This window comes from Podarcis gaigeae, assembly GCF_964106915.1.
Source record: "Podarcis gaigeae genome assembly, chromosome: 4".
Lineage (NCBI taxonomy): Eukaryota > Metazoa > Chordata > Lepidosauria > Squamata > Lacertidae > Podarcis > Podarcis gaigeae.
The window spans coordinates 33,455,640-33,474,572 of record NC_139677.1 but is presented as its reverse complement, the minus strand read 5'-3'; the positions used below and the strand labels follow the sequence as shown (position 1 = coordinate 33,474,572).

General features: G+C 40.3%; 1 protein-coding gene and 1 long non-coding RNA gene across 3 annotated transcripts in view; one reads left to right on the top strand and one right to left on the bottom strand.

Annotated features, from left to right (window-relative positions):
* The window catches only part of AFF3 (ALF transcription elongation factor 3), a 223,992-nt gene that overhangs the window by 86,200 nt on the left and 118,859 nt on the right, over nucleotides 1-18,933 (bottom strand). Inside the window, exons 6-7 of the mRNA XM_083735433.1 lie at nucleotides 12,962-13,001; nucleotides 10,290-10,341 (exon numbers count right to left, since the gene is read on the bottom strand). Of these exons, the coding sequence (XP_083591559.1) occupies nucleotides 10,290-10,341; nucleotides 12,962-13,001 (92 nt within the window). The remainder of the gene's footprint in view (nucleotides 1-10,289; nucleotides 10,342-12,961; nucleotides 13,002-18,933) is intronic.
* Nucleotides 1-18,933, top strand: part of LOC310843142 — a 102,428-nt gene that overhangs the window by 4,808 nt on the left and 78,687 nt on the right. The window lies entirely within an intron of this gene.

Here is an 18,933-nt window from a genome sequence, read left to right as displayed (position 1 = left end):
CAAAGACAGTAAACTATACTGCCTTATCTTTCTCTAGCCTTCTAAAAATTCTGCACAACACTTACATCATCTTATCTTCCTGTCTCATTCTAAATATTTAATTTATAGTATTTCACATTGCCTTCCTGTGTCTGTATCATCGAAGTACAAATCAACAAACCATTTACTGTAATAAACTACTATACTGCAGAGCTGACCTAAGCAAAACATATTCCAAATGGGTTAATCGCCAATACTTTTTTTTTAAAAAAAAGTTTCTACTTTTAGCATCCATTGATTTTTATTTTCATTTTTTTGTCATATCACAAGCACATGCAAAAGTCTGTGGGAAAAGACACCTAGGACCTATTCTGTACTAGATAGAGATGTGGCAAACAGTATATTTTGATTCACTCTGATAAATGTTGCTATCAAAGGGTTAAAGGGTAGCAGAAACGCTCTAATCACTGAGCAGCTGGAGGTCATTAGGCTTCCAGGAACATGAGTTTGTATAAATAGTCTCCTGTGTGTTTGTTCTCCCCTCTTTTCTCCCCTTTTTGGGCGTGTTTGCTGAGATGTGTGGTTCTTCGCCAGGGTTATTTTTTGTTTTTGTAAATAAACCTTATCTTTGAGTTACAAACCGCATGCTCCAAGACTCCTCTTTGAAAAGATACTGCCTCTCCTGCCCTTCTTCAACTGCTGTGCGAAATACTCTGCTGTAGTGGGACTTGTGACGATGGAAGCGCACTGGGCATTTACATTAAACTAATTAAAGTTTAATGGGACAGGTTATGGGCGTTTGTACGTCAAGAAGGAGCTAAGGAGTGCAGTTCAGAGTGATTTATGCAAGGACTGGAGCGAAGTCAGAAGCGGTTGCCGACAACGAAAGCTTTCAAAGCAGCTTGAGTCCTGCAATGTGCCTAGAAAAGTTTTAAACAGGCACTGAGCAGTTTGTACTCGCTGGAAGACGTCTTATTCCTCAAGGAGCCACCTCAGCAGCTGGGAGACGGTCTACAGGTGTGTGAGTATCGTTCCTAAGCCCCAGGGAGGATGGCAGAGTCCCAGGAAAGTTTTTCTGTCCCGTTTACGCGACTCAATGGGAAAAATTGGCAAGATTGGAAGGCTAGAGTGAGGGTTTGGTTGCAAGCAAAAGAGTTGTGGAGTTGTACTGAAGCACCGCCTTTACAGGCAGCTGCAGACGCGTCTGCAGAAGACAAAGCAACAGCAGCAGCTTCACAGAAACGTGACAGGAAAGCCCAAGGTCTACTAGTTTTGGCAGTGGGACCAGAGCAAATGCCTTACGTTTCTGAGTTAAAGAACACGCATGAGGTCTGGACGGTTCTGCAGCGGCTAAATTCCAGAAACACTGCGGGGGCCAAGATCCATGCTACAAGATGTTTGTTTGATTTACGTCTCCAACCGGGAGCGTGTGTGAAAGAACATATTGCCAAAATGGTGTCTGCCTTTAATCAACTAAGACAGCTGGGCATTCCTTTCTCTATGGAGCAGCAGTCATACATATTGTTGTCTTCTCTTGATAAAAGCTATGAGACTCTAGCTCTAACTTTGGAAGCTATGCCTTCAACTGAATTAACCCTTGAATACATTTCATCTCGGCTTGCAGATGAACAGGATAAGAGGCAAAGAGAAAGAGGTTTGTCTTTAAAGGGGAGTTATGCTGTGCCTAAGAGTGTTGATGCTGAGTTTGAGCACACAGTAAATGCTTTTGCAGCTAGACACTGTTTTCGCTGTGGTTCCCCTTCCCATTTAATTAGGAATTGCACACGTGAACCTGGTCAAGACAGCACCAAGGCCGTTACCCCTAGTTACCAGACAAGGAGTTCCAGGGGACGTCGAAGAAGAGGAGGAGGTCGTGGCTACTCCCACAGCACACAGCACATGGCTTCAGTAATGGCGTTGATGCAAGGGCGTGGCCAAGGCAGCAATCTACGCTGGTTGATCGACAGTGGTGCATCTCACCACCTGGTGGCGCCATCTAGTGTCCGTTTGCAGAATTGCAGACATTTGCAAACCCTTAAAGTTGTGACAATGGCAGATTCAACTAAACGTTCCTTAGAGACCGTAGGCACAGTGTTCTTGAAATGTTTGCAAACAGAAATTGATGCCTACGTGCTAAAGGGATTGAAGGGGTGTATTTTGTCTGTGTCAGAACTTGATAGAAATGGGTTTAAAACTGTGTTTGAAAATGGGGTTTGCACTATTTCAAAGAATAACGTATCTCTTTTGCAGGTGGAATGCAGAGATGGGTTATATTATTTTGAGACAAGTCCAGATGAAGTTGAACAGGTTCATGCTGGTTGTGTGAACTCACCTACCCATAATTCTTGTGTCCATTTATGGCACCGCCGTCTGGGACATATTAATTTTCAGTATGTTAAAAGGCAACCTGAATTATCAGAAGGGTGCAAAATGAACAAATGTACTAAGTATTTGGATTGTACTGCATGCAAAAGGGCGAAGGTTCATAGATGCAGCTATCCCAGTTCAGATAGGAAATCTGACAAAGTATTCCAACTTGTGCATATGGATCTATGTGGCCCAATGCCTGTTACTAGCATGGGAGGTTCGAGGTATGCACTGTGTCTCTCGGATGACAAAACAAAGGTTACATGGTTTTTTCCTCTCAAAACAAAAGCAGATACTGCAGAAACAGTTAAAAATTGGGTTCATGCAGTGGAACTTGAATTCGGTACTAGAGTACTTGCTTTTCAGACAGACAGAGGGTCAGAATTTACCGGGTCTGTGTTGCAGAATTTCTTTAAGAAAAAGGGAATTAAGCATCGTCTGTCTACACCTTATTCCCCCCAAGAAGGAGGCGTGGCCGAACGTAAAAACAGGGTTCTGCAAGAGTTGGCAAACTCTATGTTGTTTGATGCTAAACTCCCTCAAAGTTACTGGGCGGAAGCCTGGCAGGCGGCTACTCATATTCTGAACCGAGTATATAATTCTGTAATTGGCACCACCCCTTATTTTGCTTTATATGGGAAGAAGCCCAAAATTAATTACTTTCGGGTGTTTGGATGTCCAGCCTATGTACTTATCCCAAAAGCGTTAAGGAAAAAGGGAGGTCCAAGGGCTAGGAAACTCATCTTTTGTGGGTACGAACCACACGCCAAATCTTGGAGGTTCGTGAACCCAAATGGGGATACTACAAGAGTGGTCCTCAGTAGGAGCGCTGAATTTTGTGAGCAATCTGGATGGACTCACTTACATGTTAACCCTGACATTTTGAGAGATGATTTAGGCATTTATGCTGAGAATGAAAGTCCAGAGAGTAGTGAGCCAGAAGAGGATGGTGCACATGGTTCAGATGCAGATTCTGACCAGGCACAAGGTTCTTCTCCTAAGGTAGAAAAGCCAGAATCTAGGAGTGTTCCAACATCGCCAGTCAGTAGGCCTAGCAGACAGCAAAAGCGAAGCAGGTCACCTGCAACACCAAGCCCAAGGGAGGTATCTAAACGGAGGTCTTTATCCCTAGAGGCACATCCAGGTATAAAGTCTGAGACAGATTCTGACAGCCAACGGTCAGAGGGGGCACAAGAGGAACAATTGCGCAGGTCAAATCGTGCCACAAAGGGCAAGCCGCCAGAGCGGTTTAAGGTGACAAGTGTATACGTAAATATGGCACAGTGTGAGCCAGATAGCTATATGGATGTACAACAGCTTCCAAGCTCAGAAGCCGTAAAGTGGCAGGAAGCAATGGAAAAGGAGATGGCTTCAATGAAGTCTCTCGGTGTGTTTACAAGTACAGAGCTTCCGAAAGGGCAACAAGCTGTAGGTTGTCGATGGGTATATCGTTTAAAGCCCACAACTACTGAAGAATTGCAATATAAAGCCCGACTAGTTGCAAAAGGGTTTTCGCAGCGCAAAGGTGTTCACTATTCTCAAATCTATGCACCTACTTCAAGATCGGAGTCATTAAGAATACTTTTAGCCTCTTCAGCTAAGAAGGGAAATAAGCTGTTTCATTTTGATGTCAATGTGGCTTATTTAAACGCAGACTTACAGGAGGAAGTCTATATGACACCACCACCGGGTTTTGAAGGAGACAAGCCAAACCAGGTCTGGCGCCTACACAAATCCATTTATGGGTTGAAACAGTCCGCCCGTAATTGGAATTCCTGCTTAAACGATGCTCTAGAGAGCATGGGGTTCAGAAAGAGCGCAGCAGATGCGTGTCTTTATCTAAAAGGCTCGGGATGTGAACAAGAAGCAGTCTTGATATTTGTTGACGATTTATTATACAGTGGAAAGGATGATAAACTTGCACAACAATTTGCCACAAAGCTTGGAGAAAGGTTTCAGATAAAATCACTAGGCAATGTATCTGTTTATCTAGGAGTTAAAATTCAGCAAGATGAAAATGGGAACTATTGGCTCAGCCAAGAAGCTAAGATCCAGCAGTTGCTGGAAAGGTTTAAAATGGACAACTGTGCTGGTGTTAAAACCCCAATGGAGTTAAGTTACATAAAGGATGCTCAAGCCGAGCAACAGACAGAGTTCAGTAATCCCGGGGTTTACCAGTCAGCGATAGGCAGTCTACTCCACATTGCACAGTGGACTCGGCCCGATATAACATATGCTGTCAACATGCTGTGTAGACAAGCTGAAAAACCATCAATGCATGCTTGGCAAGGAGTAAAAAGAGTTTTAAGGTATCTCCAAACTACCAAAAGGTTTCGCTTAAAACTATCAGCAGAGGGCAGCACACAACTTGAATGTTGGGCCGACAGTAGTTGGGCAGATGTTGGACCAGATAGAAAATCAGTGTCAGGAATGGCGATAAAATTTGGAAATGCACTAATTGGTTGGAGATCAAGAAAGCAGTCACTTATAGCTTTAAGTTCAACTGAATCTGAGTTCAATGCATTATCAGATGTATGTAGAGAACTGGAATTTTATAAGCAACTGGTACAAGAATTGTTTGGAGAATGTTCCCTACCTATCAGAGTGTGGGAAGACAATCAACCTTGTATTAAACTAGCTAAATCAGGTCAATTCAAGGCCCACACAAAACACTTGGATATCCGTTATCAAAATGTATGCCAAAGTGTAAAACAAGGTTTAATTGAACTAAAGTATTGTCCAAGCCAAGAAAATCTCGCAGACGGTTTTACGAAAGCTTTGGGTCCGCAATCTCATAAATGTTTCTGTTCAGGTTTAAATTTGAATTAATGTTGGTACAGCTCAGTGTTACGAGCGAGAGGGGGTGTTGCTATCAAAGGGTTAAAGGGTAGCAGAAACGCTCTAATCACTGAGCAGCTGGAGGTCATTAGGCTTCCAGGAACATGAGTTTGTATAAATAGTCTCCTGTGTGTTTGTTCTCCCCTCTTTTCTCCCCTTTTTGGGCGTGTTTGCTGAGATGTGTGGTTCTTCGCCAGGGTTATTTTTTGTTTTTGTAAATAAACCTTATCTTTGAGTTACAAACCGCATGCTCCAAGACTCCTCTTTGAAAAGATACTGCCTCTCCTGCCCTTCTTCAACTGCTGTGCGAAATACTCTGCTGTAGTGGGACTTGTGACGATGGAAGCGCACTGGGCATTTACATTAAACTAATTAAAGTTTAATGGGACAATAAATATCTCAGATAGTATTTGTGTAGGGTTGCCATATTTCTAAAAGTTAAAAACTGGAGAGGTTTTTGAGTTTTTGGGGCAAAGTTGTTTTCGGGGGGGGTGAGGTTTTGGCCAAAGTTGTTTCCAAAAGAAATGAAGTTTTCCAACTATTTTAAAGGAAATTTCCAACATGGGTTTCCCCAGACAATTTTGTGATTTAAGGAAATTCCACCCAGACACTATTTTCAACAGGCAAATCCCATATATGTTCATGAAAATCTGGACGTATGGCAGCCCTATTTTGTGTGATTTTTTAATCATTTGAATGTACAGTATATCTAATATCAATATGCTATACATAGTTAGATTTAACTATTTAGATCTAAAGAAATAGACTTGTCTAAGGATGTGTGTATGCTCTGTAGAGGAAGCTACCAAAGGTGTTTATTTTCCAAGTAAAGAGTAGTTTAATGTGCTGTGCATGTGCGTATGTTTGAGTGGATTTCCAAAAGGGTATTAATAAATGCATGACATTGTCTTTAAAATTCTAGCCATTGAAGTGAGCACAATAACATTTGACAGTAGTTGGTTAGCTTTCCTCAAGTCATGCTCAAAGTAAACAGGTGGAAACAGTACAATGAAGCTAGTACATTTTGTGCCAGATATTTGGTTTAAGGATAAATACTGCATCAGACTTTTTCCAGCACAATTTTCAAGACCTCCATCACTCTAAGAAACACTAACTTCATTCATTATAAAACTGGTACATTTTTGGTAGGCTGTCTGGGGGGGGGGGGGGAGAAATTCCCACAGGCAGATATTACAAGGAATCACTGATGCAGTATAAAAATGCTAAGAAAAAGAAGCCCCAGAGGTTATAATTTTTTTTAAAGAAAAAACCGTACAAATATATTTCCTTTGTTGTATGCCATTGGGGTTTTTCTTTAATTATACATATAAAATAGGCTCTGCTCCTCACAACAATTAAGGTGAACAAGGCAGAAATCAAACACATCCATTTGCAGGTTCTCCATACAATCATGGAGCTAATTTTATATGTAAAGAAGAAAGAAAGAGTGTTTAGCTGATAAGAGGGCACGCTAGTGACCTTCACTTCCTGTGTGATGCTCAAAGGAGGGACCCATGCATCTACCCTGCAGAGATATATATTTGATCCACCTACATCTGTTACTCTCAAACGTTACGGCTCAGAAGATACATTAATTCCTGTTCCAGTCATTATATGAAAGCAGAACAAGAGCAATTCCTGTGTCTGTTGCTGTCATCTGTTTGCAATGCCTGAAGACAGCCATAACATCTTGTATCTAGTGCAATAGTGGCACCTTCAGAATAATAGCTGTTTCCCTTATATCCAATTTTCAAATTGCGTGGTGTCTCTCTCCTTGAAACCGTAACACACCTGTGCCACACTGTTTCTGGCAACCTCCTGAGTTTAAAAAAAAGATGATAATGCAGTTCAAAACAAGGGAATGGCTTGTTGAGGCATGAGTTTTCATAGGACAGAGTCTACTTCATTACATACACCAGGTAGATTGAAAAGATATATCTATTTAGCATCTTTAAGCAATGCAGTGAAACCTGGCATAAAGTTACAGTGCTACTAGAGGCGGTTTTAGGGTAGCACAACCGATTTGGCTGCACTGGAGGGGGCACCACAACAATGCTGTAGAAAATAGTGTGAGAGGTTGGCAGAGGGGTGCTGCTGAATTCTGCCATTGCACAGGGCGCCATTGAAATTGAGAGCCCAAAGTCTGCCACTGGTGTTATTAGGGATGTAAGAAGGCAGTGGTTCCCATTCTGACTTTGTCAAAATTTGCAGTGTTTCCGTTCTGCTGCAGTTCAGTTTCTGCCGGATTTTCCGTTATGTGCCATTATTTATGTAGCCTACATTCATTTCATTGTAAAGGAAATACTGACCTATTGCCCAAAAGTCATGAATTATGTACTGCATATCTTTTTTTCTTTTTTTATGACAATGTCATGAGCCCCACAGTGACAGACAAGGAGGGGTAGTCCTTGCAGGATTTGTCAGAAGGAGAGGAAGAATGGAAGCAGAATATTGAGTCTCTTGGCAATGGGGTTGCGGATGTTAGGAGACATCCCCACCCAGATGTTGCCATTCGTCCCAGTGGAGAAGGGGGAGCTGAGCAAGTCAGTCATTACCCTACCTTAAGAATGAGGTTGCTGAAACAACCTGGGGGGAACCTGGGTTGCATAGTGAGCTGGCTGAGCAAATTCAGGCCCTGCCTCCAAGGATGCACTATTACATGCACTGACAGAAGCAGACCCACCCTACTTCCAGTGGTGCCTGTTGGCTTGCCCAGTTTCACTGTATGGGCTGAGAACTGCAGAAAGGTTGTACCTGCCGTACCCTTCAAAATGGGAGCAAAGGTGGCATGTCAAGTATTGAGACACTGTCTTAGCTTGTTCCTAGCCATGTAGCTCAGAGCCCTACTTCTGAACAATTGATTCTGCTACCTGTATCTTGAACTATGTTTCAATTGTGGAATAAAGTCTTCATGAATTACTGAGCCTATAGACCAAGTACTGAGTATGAGAGCCAAGGCAGACAATAACACGAACAATGGTATTTATTGACTGATTTCGTTTCCTGATCACAGATGAACAGACAAACTGCAGTGATTTCCTTTTCTGCTTCATCCCTAAGTTCCTCTGGATGTGGTTTTTCAGAACAGAAGTCTGGAAAAACTGTGGCCAATAGAGCCAATTGTCTCAGTGTACATTGTAGGACTAGTAGGCACTTCTAGACTCTAATAATAATAATAATAATAATAATAATAATAATAATAATAATAATAATAATATCATCTTGCCTGGAACTTTGTGAGATAAATAGATGCCAGAAGCGATGACATTTAGTTATCTTTTTTTCTTTTTTTTTAGTTTTTGGTAATGGAGTAATCCAGATAGGAGGGAGTTGATTTCCTCCCTTCAGAAAGACTTAAATGTAAATGTTCCACTCATGAATGGCTCTCCGCCTGATTCAGGAGGGTAATAAACCTGTCTGTGAGAGTAATGTTCGATGGAAGCAATAAATCCAGTGAAAGGATGAATTAACTGCCATTGTACCTATGAATGTTCAGTTTGTATATGGAGTTTCAGATTTGCAGAAACAAAATCAACTTGTTCCTTTTGAGTTTATAAGGTCACTAAGCAATTACTTTATATACATATGCTTTATAGACTTTTTTTGCAGATAAGAATCCTTCATATTTTTGTTGTTATTGTTGGGACCGAAAGAACTGTGAACAGATCACTCACTTTGGGAAATGCCACTGGCTCCTATTTGACATTAGTAAACCGATAACAAGCTACTTGAAAATTTGACTTAATAGTGAAATTTCAAACCATTTTTTCTAAGTGTGTTTTAGCTCACTAACCTCAGTTCCTTTCCTAAAAGGGCCGTGAATAAAAAAAAAAGAAGGTAAGTGTGCACCATGGAGTAAGAGGTGCCCACCCAGTTGCCTCCATCTCTCTTTCCTTTTTTGGCCTCCTCCTTTTTCTTAATTTCTGCAATTCAGGAGGAGCTGTTATGCTCCATATCAACCAGGAGCATAGGGATGATGCTGTAATAGGCTATGTTGCCATGAATAGGCTATGTTGCCATGAATGGAGGCCCAGTGATTCAGGTGAGAACTTGCCATATAACTGAATCAGAGAGCTGCAGTTCATTAGAAACATCTGGGGATGATTTCAGCTTGTGGGATTCTGAGCCTGCATGGTCTTCTGCCTTGAACTAGTCATAGAATGTGTGGGAAGAATTACTCACCCCTCGTATTCTGTAACAAAGATATTGCTACCAGACTCTTGTCAATTTTATTTTTTTTTGGATTTGTTTTGAGGAGGTACCTACATGCTTTACTGTTATTAAGAACATTCTGCACCCAATCACCCTCACTGTGCCTTTACATGATACAACACTCTCTGAACCAAAGGGTATCAATAACTGACATGATGCACTCTAAAACTCACAGGTCTGTACTGTTACATGAAAAATTGCCCATTCAAACAAGTAAAAAGTTGAGACTTAACTCTGACCATTTGACCTAAATTGAGTTTACTTATGTAGCCAGGATTTATTTGATTTCCCCCCAATCTTGAAACCTCAGTCTGTCTATTTGTTGATTTGGTGTTTTATAGTGGTAGAAACAGTTGAATATTTTTTAATATTGAAACAAAATGAATAAAAGGAGCTGCTCTCACCTTAGAATGGTGAATACTGATGTATTACAAATACATTTTCTTTTCTTTTTCACTACTTTTGCTAATTCAAAACCATCAACTAATCGAGGGAGACCACAGATAAGAAAGTATAAATGGATTTCTTTAATTCAAAGGTGAAGCTGCAGAATGCAGCGTTTAAAAATTGCATTAGTGCATCTAAGGCGAAATGCAACATGATATGATTTAACTAGTGAGTCAAGCTCCTGATTTCATTCAGGAAGCCTTTCAATTTTTTATGAAATTATACCATCCTTACTCAAAAAGTATACATTCTCTTTGTTATGTATGCTCTTTAGAAATCAAGGGATATTAAAGCTTACTAGACAATTAGTGAAAAATTCATTGCTGAAAGCATATTTTACAGCAGCCCTTTAAAAGTAGAGAGAATCTCAAATGGATACAATTCTTTTGTCAAGGAAAATGAAACTATACCCATTATTTCTGGCCCCAAATATAAAACTGACTTACGATGTATGTGATGTACTGTTTTCTGGATTCTTTGATTCAACATCACCTTTTCCTTGGAAAAAGAAAAAGAAATGAATATTAATCATCCATAATTGGAGAGGTCAGTACATTATGTTAACAGCTTTTCAGAATGCATATAATCACATTTTTTAAGGCTACATGTGGCTATAGGGAACATGGTTGAAATTTATTAATGCAATTAGTGATAGCTTTGCCTTTTAGAATCTCTTGAGTTTGATCCAGACCATGCTCAGAAATTAATGGGACTTAGGTTGGTCGTGACTAAGTCCCATGCCACACTAAATGGCAATAGTTAGGAGGCATCTCTGCCTAGCTATTCTTTTCCTGCCCTATGTGCCTTTAAGAATTAACATACCACTTAGAAGTAAAGCTTCAAATCTAATGTCCCCATTGACTGCTCTTAAATCAACATGTGATACAAAGCCTGAGTCACCCACAATGCTCTGATTGGTCAAGAAGGGAAATTCTGTCCTTGGAATAATCCTTTTTGGGGGCAAAATCTTCCCATAAAGACAATGAAGGATACTGTGTTCCCTTGAAGTCTAACTAATTTGTTATAGCATAAGCTTTCATAGACTGGAAACCATCAGAAAGGCTTACAACATAATAAATTTGTTGGTGACACGAGATTCTGCTTTGCTTTTGCTGCAGCAACAAACGAATATGACTACCTCTATGGATAGTTCACAGAAAGGTATGCATGTGTCAGAAATCACTAATCTAGGGAAGATATTGTCCTCATTTATGGAAATTTGGAGTAGTGTAATTTCAAAGGATGGCTATATTTTGGCCTGCATATTGTTTTGGATGAATTATCAAATGTTTAAATTCAGGCTGAGAACTATTCTTGGAGTGGAGAAGAAAAAATGCACATATCTCTGTTTCATTTGTATTTTTTAAAATCAAATATTCTGATGAATCTCAATAAGGGGGAACTAGCATAAAATAGCAAAGCAACACCTTTGTTGTCTTTGTGTACAACTTCTGTTGTTTAGAATATCTATCTTTTTCCTAAAGGAGGATTGCTTATTGCTAGGAGCCCTACTGCATTAATAATTGCAGAATGTACAGAAAGCACTGTAGATAAAAAAGTAATTTCAGGAGAGAGGCAATTATATGTTAACTGCTGGGGAAAAAGAATAATCTAAATGGGATGCACTCATCAGAGCCCTGTATCTATGTCTATAACATAGACACTATTGCCTTCTTAGAATGCTCAAGTAAGGAGGGGCCTGCTGGAATCTCTCCAAATTTGTAAAATAATTTTGATATTCAATATCAGGGGTAGCTAATGCGGTACCTTCCATATGCTCTTGGGCTACAACTTCCATCATCCCTGATCACTGGCTAGGAATAATGGGAGTTTTAGGGAACTATATTGACTTCTCCAAATTTCTAATTTATCATCTTCAAACACTAGCTGTTGCTTGCAATGGCCTCATTTGGATGCAGTGCTAAACCATAGTTTAGTGCTAAAAAACTAGCATGGCTGGTTCTTGGGTTTGAGTGCTCCCCACTCTTCTTCCAGTGTGGCCACAAGGAGCAAGTCAAGAACATTTACTTCCTGCTTCAAATTAACCACCATTTGTCATTACGTCTGAACTGGGACAAGCTGGTTCATATTAATGATGGTTAGCTTGGCCAAGCCAACTTCAGAAAATAGTTCATAATCCTAGCTCGTTCAGATAAATTATTGTTAAACTAACCGCGGTTTCCAGTTTGGACATAAAGACAACTGTGGTTAGTTGAAAACAGAAGCAAACATTTTCAGTCTCCACATATTGTGGCAGGATGTGTGTGCGAGTTAGAAAATAATGTGCTGTTATTCAGTAAGCAGCCAGGGGGAACACTACTATGTGCACCAACAACCCTCTCCTCTTCATGGCAATTTTCTCTTTCCATTATTAGTATGTTTCACAATCTGATGCAGGAGATGATTGTCAGCGCTATGCAAACATTCTGATTTCAAACAAGTTATTCATATAGCAAATTATTCAAGTTATGCTTCCCTTAAGTTGTATTCAGAGCAGTTGGCTCATCTTAATCTCCAGTTTTCTCTTTAGTACTTCCTGCTGTTGCTGCTTATATGGCTACTGAAACCCACGCTCCTTACCATTTCATTATTTCTTCAGTGCTAGTTCTTCCCAACAGTGTCAAACACTGGCTGGTAATTAACAAGCACCACACTCTACTACATTTTGCCACACCGCTTTTAATCCTCGACCTTTCCCTTAGAAAAGTGCTGCCCTATATTACACCAAAAGCCTTCTAACATCTTCACCTCTGGATAGATTTCTCCTTGCTCAGTAGGTGACCCTTCTTCTCAAAGCTCATCTGTTGGCACAGAGCATTTTTCATCTTCAAACACAGCTTCTGTAATAGTGCTATCTGCTGCATAACAGTTCATGAAGCTAACACAATATAGCTTATGAACAGGATGCTTTCAGGTTGCCATGCATCTTTAATATCGTTATAGATTTTGGTAGAATTAGCAAAAGTTGGAATTAATGAAGATTGGTTTGAGCTGTGGCTGACACAGAAATTCCTGGACTTCGTCTATGCTAAGCTGTCAAACCAGCCTTTATTTTATTATGTTCCTATAAGAGCAAAATTTCCATCAAATGCAGCTGCAACGTGAAAGTTATTCTTACTTTGATTGCTGTGCCCCGTAGAGACATGCTGCTGGGAGTCCTGAAAGAGCAAAGAGATGAATCGGTTATACTAATCGATAAATTAAAAACAGTGCAATGAACATGCTTTGTATTAACAATAGCAAACACAGTTTGTTGTAAATCTCAATGCTTAGCTCAACTTATGGAAGCCCCCAGGTTCCTGTATACGTATTGGGATGACTTGTGACACTGCTTCAGCCACTCTGGCAGGAAGATGGGGAAAGGAAAGGCACATCTTTGTAAACCTCTGGCTAATTCTGGAACCCTTTACCACCCGCACCCTCTTCCAAGTGGGCTAGGAGGCAACCAGGAGGAAATATCCTCTATCTGACCCGCTGTTCAGAACTATTCAGTCAGGCTGCTAAGAGACAGGTGTGGCAAAAGGAGAGCAGCTGACATAAAAATGGAAGCATCCAAGATCCAATACAGTTCAAATGCAGCCACAGATCCCTGCCTGTTACCTTTCCCCTTCTCCAGACAGTGAAAGGAAGTACCAGGTTACACAACATAGCACATGCTTATAAAGACAATATTTGCAGCAATGGAGACAGTAAGATGTGTGCAATGGCGAGTAAGCTGGGTGGCAAGTGAGGGAGTGCTCAATGCCATTACTGGTGGGCATCACATGGTAGAGATGCTTAGCCAGTCAGCATTGTGCAGACATTCAGCCATTGGCACGGCAGTAGTACTTGGCATGGGCAATGCTGTCAACAGATTTCACTGGCTGCTGCTGCTGCTGCTACTGTACATTTTCACACAGTGCTAGCCTAGCAACCTCTATGCCACTGTGGAAGCCTTATACCATGCCTAGTAAGGCCATTGTCGCTGCCCAGGCATTGCTCAGTGTCTGCAGGTTCTTCACAGCACTTTAGTGGCTGCCAGAGAATCTTTATAAACAATTCAAATAATATATCAACAGTTTATAATTTTAATAGCTTAATTTATAATCTTCCATTAACTTCCTCATTAATTCCCTCAGCACAATTAATCTCCAATCTAATCTTAAACAATTTAAAATATGAAATCACTATAAATTAATTGTAAACAATTAATCTTTTTATAACCCATGGCTATCCAATTAATGATATCTTTAATCACCAACATAACCCCTCAGGGGGAAAAAACAATAATCAAAACCAATAAATTTATTCAGTTAATCCACAATGCTCACTAAAAACAATGAATTATCTCTGAATAATATATCTGTTCACCTAGTTAGAGCAGTTATACAATGCAATACAGTACATCGACACAAGCTTGTATTCAGTGTAGCACCAAGCAGATCATTTCATCAAAACATTAAGCACTTGTTTAATTTCAGTTGGTAACTGATTCCAGGGGACTGGCACCACAACACTAAAAGACCAGTTCCTCTTGCATACAAAGCAGCACCTCTATTAATAGTATTTTCTGAACATGATGCATTGTCATGGTTAGATGCAGAAGAGCGGTAGGAGGCACCAGCTGGGGAACACCCAAGGGGAAGAAGACTCAGAGCCAGGAAAGTGGTGATGGGATGACGGTGAGTGGTCTGAGGGAGAAGAAGGAGCAGACTCGGAGGAGATGGTGTCGGAAGCATAAGAGGTAACTGTTTACTGAGCAGGAAGAGACTGCGGCAGAGGGCAGTTCAGACTCCGAGGCTGAAGTGGAAGGTGGCCAAGAGGCAGAGTAGAATAAAGCAGTTACTTGGATCTCCTGATCCCTAACTATTTAAAACTTGAATCCAGAAACAAAGCACACACAGATTGATTAACATTAGAGTGATCAGTTTGGGCAGCACTATTCTGTACCAGCTAAACTTTCCAAACACCAAGGGCATCCTGAATTAGAGCACTTTACTATAATGAAGTCTGGAGATAGAATGAAAACGACAGACGTCTAAGCAAGTGAGGAAAGAGCATAGCTAGAGAACCTGGTAAACAGCAATCCTTGTCTTGCCTGCTACCTGATCCTCCAAAATTAGTGCTGGGTCAAGGAGCCTGATCTTTCAGGGGAAGTGTAATCCTGCACACAGGGTATGCAAAGTTTCAGAACAGGCCATAAATCCTTATCTGGATTAGCTTTAAGTTGTTGTTTTTTTCACTCATTCAACCTTGTTTAGCTGACAAGCAATAGGTCAGGTGTTTCCACTCCCTCCCTAAGTTTAGAGACTGAACTGTGTGTCATCAGCAAACTGATGACATCAGCTCCAGCAATCTATTATGTTGAAAATGTTGAGGATAATACAGAATCCTACAGGGTCTCGATGAGGAGATTTCACCCCTCCCATACCCAAGAATCTCCTGATCATCTCCTGAGGTCTCTGCTGACTCTACAGAGAGGAGGAGCAATGTACTGCTCTCTACTTAATTAGTCAAGTGAGTGAATCTCTCTGTGTGTGAGAGAGTCAGTCAGTGTGTCGGAGAGAGAGTGCAAGAGATTGTGTTTATAGATAAGATTGCTGCTAAGAGCAGCTGCAGGCACTCAGAGTATAGCATTGATTTATGCTCAGAATATTTAGCTCTGTATATAGTTTTGTATTATAGCTGTAGTTATAGAATAAAGGAGGATATTTTACAGAGCTGCTCTCCAAGTGGTTTATACTCTGCAAGACTCTGCAAAACGCTGCTGCGCAACGACTATATTATTGAGACAGTGAATCCGGTGCTCTCAGCTCCAAGCTGTGAGTCCACAGCACTGTGACCTGTTCCTGTGGGAAAGGAGGTCTCTGGCAGTGCTACCCAGCTCGCCTAGCCCACTCGGGGCTGTGGTGCATGAGTCCAGTTGGTACACTGGCTCAAGGGCGATGCTGACACTCATATGCCAAAGACTAAGGACTTGTGTAATGTTCTCTCAGCGCTACCTGGGATTTACCCTCCAGAATCAAATGAACGCACCTAAAAATGAGCACCACCACCCAACACACACCCATTCCTGTTAGGTGATGCAGACAGATGTCATGGTCAATGGAATAAAATGGTGTGAATCAATGGTCACACTCAGCTCCTCCCTTCATCTCTTTGCAGATGCCATCAAGTAGGGCATGTAATTCTAAATGTTTATCTGCTGTTTTTCCTCTTACAGATATATCATACAGTGGTACCTCGGGCTAAGTACTTAATTCGTTCCAGAGGGCCGTTCTTAACCTGAAACTGTTCTTAACCGGAAGCACCACTTTAGCTAATGGGGTCTCCTGCTGCTGCCGCGCCGCCGGAGCACAATTTCTGTTCTCATCCTGAAGCAAAGTTCTTAACCCGAGGTACTATTTCTGGGTTGGCGGAGTCTGTAACCTAAAGCGTATGTAACTTGAAGCGTATGTAACCTGAGGTACCACTGTATTTAGTTTTTATTCACAAGAGGGGGAAAGATCATATAAGAATACACCAAATAATAACATACCTACAGTGAATAGAACTGCCCACAACTGCCTAGGAAAGCCATAATAATTGTCATCATTTACAAACAGCTTAAAGTTCTCTAGGTGCTGTTCCAAGATTGGAACACAGAACCATCTTTGTCTGCAGGCTTACATTCTAATAGACAAACAAAAGGAAGAGAGGATGGGGGAACAAAAAAAGAAGCAAATTCAGGAACTAATTGTTTTTGTAGTTACATAAATGTTTATTTCTTAGATGCAATTGTTACAGGGTGGGGACAGTTCAGGAAGAGGAGAAGCCAAATGGTAGTTTGTCCCAACCAATGGACAAAGTAGGTTCTGTTGCCCCACCTCTCCTGCTGCTGCAGCTAGGAAGGGATAACATAAACATCAACCCAAAGTTATGCAAGTTCGAATACAGTCTTAAACGGTGCAGTTGAACTTCATATTAGTCTCCAGCAGACCGGCAAATACATGTACTTAGCAAAAGTGATGTGTAATTACGCCACACTTGAAACTGTTTTGATGTTTTTATGAAACATCTTCATCATTTTGGCAAAACATTGTGCTAAGTCTTCCAAGTATGTCAGCTCAAATTTCTTTTGAATAATTCAAAGCAATTATGAGACTTTTAAAGAGTAGATATGTGATAAAAGTGTGTAATGTTTTATATTTGCAAGTGTCTTGCTGATTCTGAGAATGCATTGCTGTGTATTATTTATGGTCTCCTAATCTTCAGAGTACTCCTTCAGCACCTGAAAATGGCATTTCACTTAAGTATAAACAATGGCAAGTACCACTTTCAAAGGCAGTTTTACTGTTCTTCTGGAATATTTCAAACAAAATAAACTGCAACAATAAAGCTAATTAGCATAAATATGTGTGGTTTTAACAGAAAATAAGGATTAACGGCTTTCTAAATGACATGCATTCTAAATTATGAGCTATTTCAAGTAAACTTGTCATTGTTGGTTGGCTGAGTCACAGAATAAGCAAGATATATTAAATTCTGCCTCCTCTTCAGAGCAGAATATATTTAATATATTTTTGTTAGAATTATAGCAAACCCTATCACTAAATTTGCAAAGGCAGTAACAGTTTCTCACTGTTTACTGTGGTTCACATTTCACAGATATGAAATTAAGGATGAGATATGGTGATTTGCCCAATACCATATTGTACGTCTAGATTTATGGCATTTGAAATCTATTTGCTATTTGAATATAGTTTTGTTAGACAGCTGTCAGTAGTTTGATGGTACGTACAACAAGCTAGCCTTTCTATAACAATTTAATCCTATATATTTGGCATTCTGGCAATTTTTGGTCATGCTGACCACATGACCCGGAAGCTCCCTCGGCCAATAAAGCGAGATGAGAGCCGCAACCCCAAAGTTGGTCACGACTGGACCTAATGGTCAGGGGTCCCTTTACCTTTACCTATTTGGCATTCACTGAATTGTTACTGGTCCTTTTAACTCATAACACATTGACACCGACAATGGCGAAACCTCTCTAGAGAGTGTAAACTTTGTTAGGTAGCTGACTTTTCCTAGAAATCTTTGGGATTTTGGCCTTGTTCTTAAGGGAGCTGTTTCAAAAGGAAGAACTGTGAGAGGAGAGAGACTCTGTGTTGACTTATTTTTTAGTTGCTGCTTTGTTAACAGTGTTTTATATATTGTAATTGTTTCACTGATGAATTGCTAATTATTCCATATGCTTTCTGCTGTATTGGTGATATTCTATTATGTTCTATTAGGTTGTTATTATTTGTTGTTTGCAAGCCACTTTGGGATTCATTTGAATGAAAAGCAGCATAAAAATATAATAAATCAAATCCATCAGTCAAATCAAATCTTTCTTCTAGGACTTTGAGCTGTGCTCTCTATTTTAGTTGCATCTAAAGCTGCAGTGTTTCAGCCAAACATACATGGAATTGACCTAGTAATTCGAGGGAAAATAGTTTCATGAACCAAAACAACTTTTTTTCATCAAATTATTTCAATGATTCATTAGCATGCGTACTTGGAAGTAAATAATAATACAGTGTTACCTCGGGTTCCAAACACTTCGGGTTACAGACTCCACTAACCCAGAAGTAGTACCTCGGGTTAAGAACTTTACTCAGGATGAGAACAGAAATTGCGTACCAGTGGTGCGGCGGCAGTGGGAAGGCCCCATTAGCTAAAGTGGTACCTCAGGTTAAGAACTGTTTCAGGTTAAGAACGGACCTCCGGAATGAATTAAGTTCGTAAGCAGAGGTACCATATAATTAACTTATATAATGCTTAATGACAAGATGGCTTCTAAATCATACAAACAGCTTGCATATTGTTGAAATACAGAATAATTAAACATACAGCATCAACAGATTGAACCATAAAGCAATCTGATTAAAATATTAAAATATAAAAGTCCATTATTAAAATATGAATTAAAACAATCCCATTAAGAGAACACAGTTATTAAAACAGGAGACTCAGGTCGAGATATCAAGGGAACACTTGGGTAAACAAGTGCATTTTCAGAAGCTGGGAGAATGCCAATACAGTTGGAGTCTTTCATATTTCAGCAGGAACTGCACTGCACAACAGCAG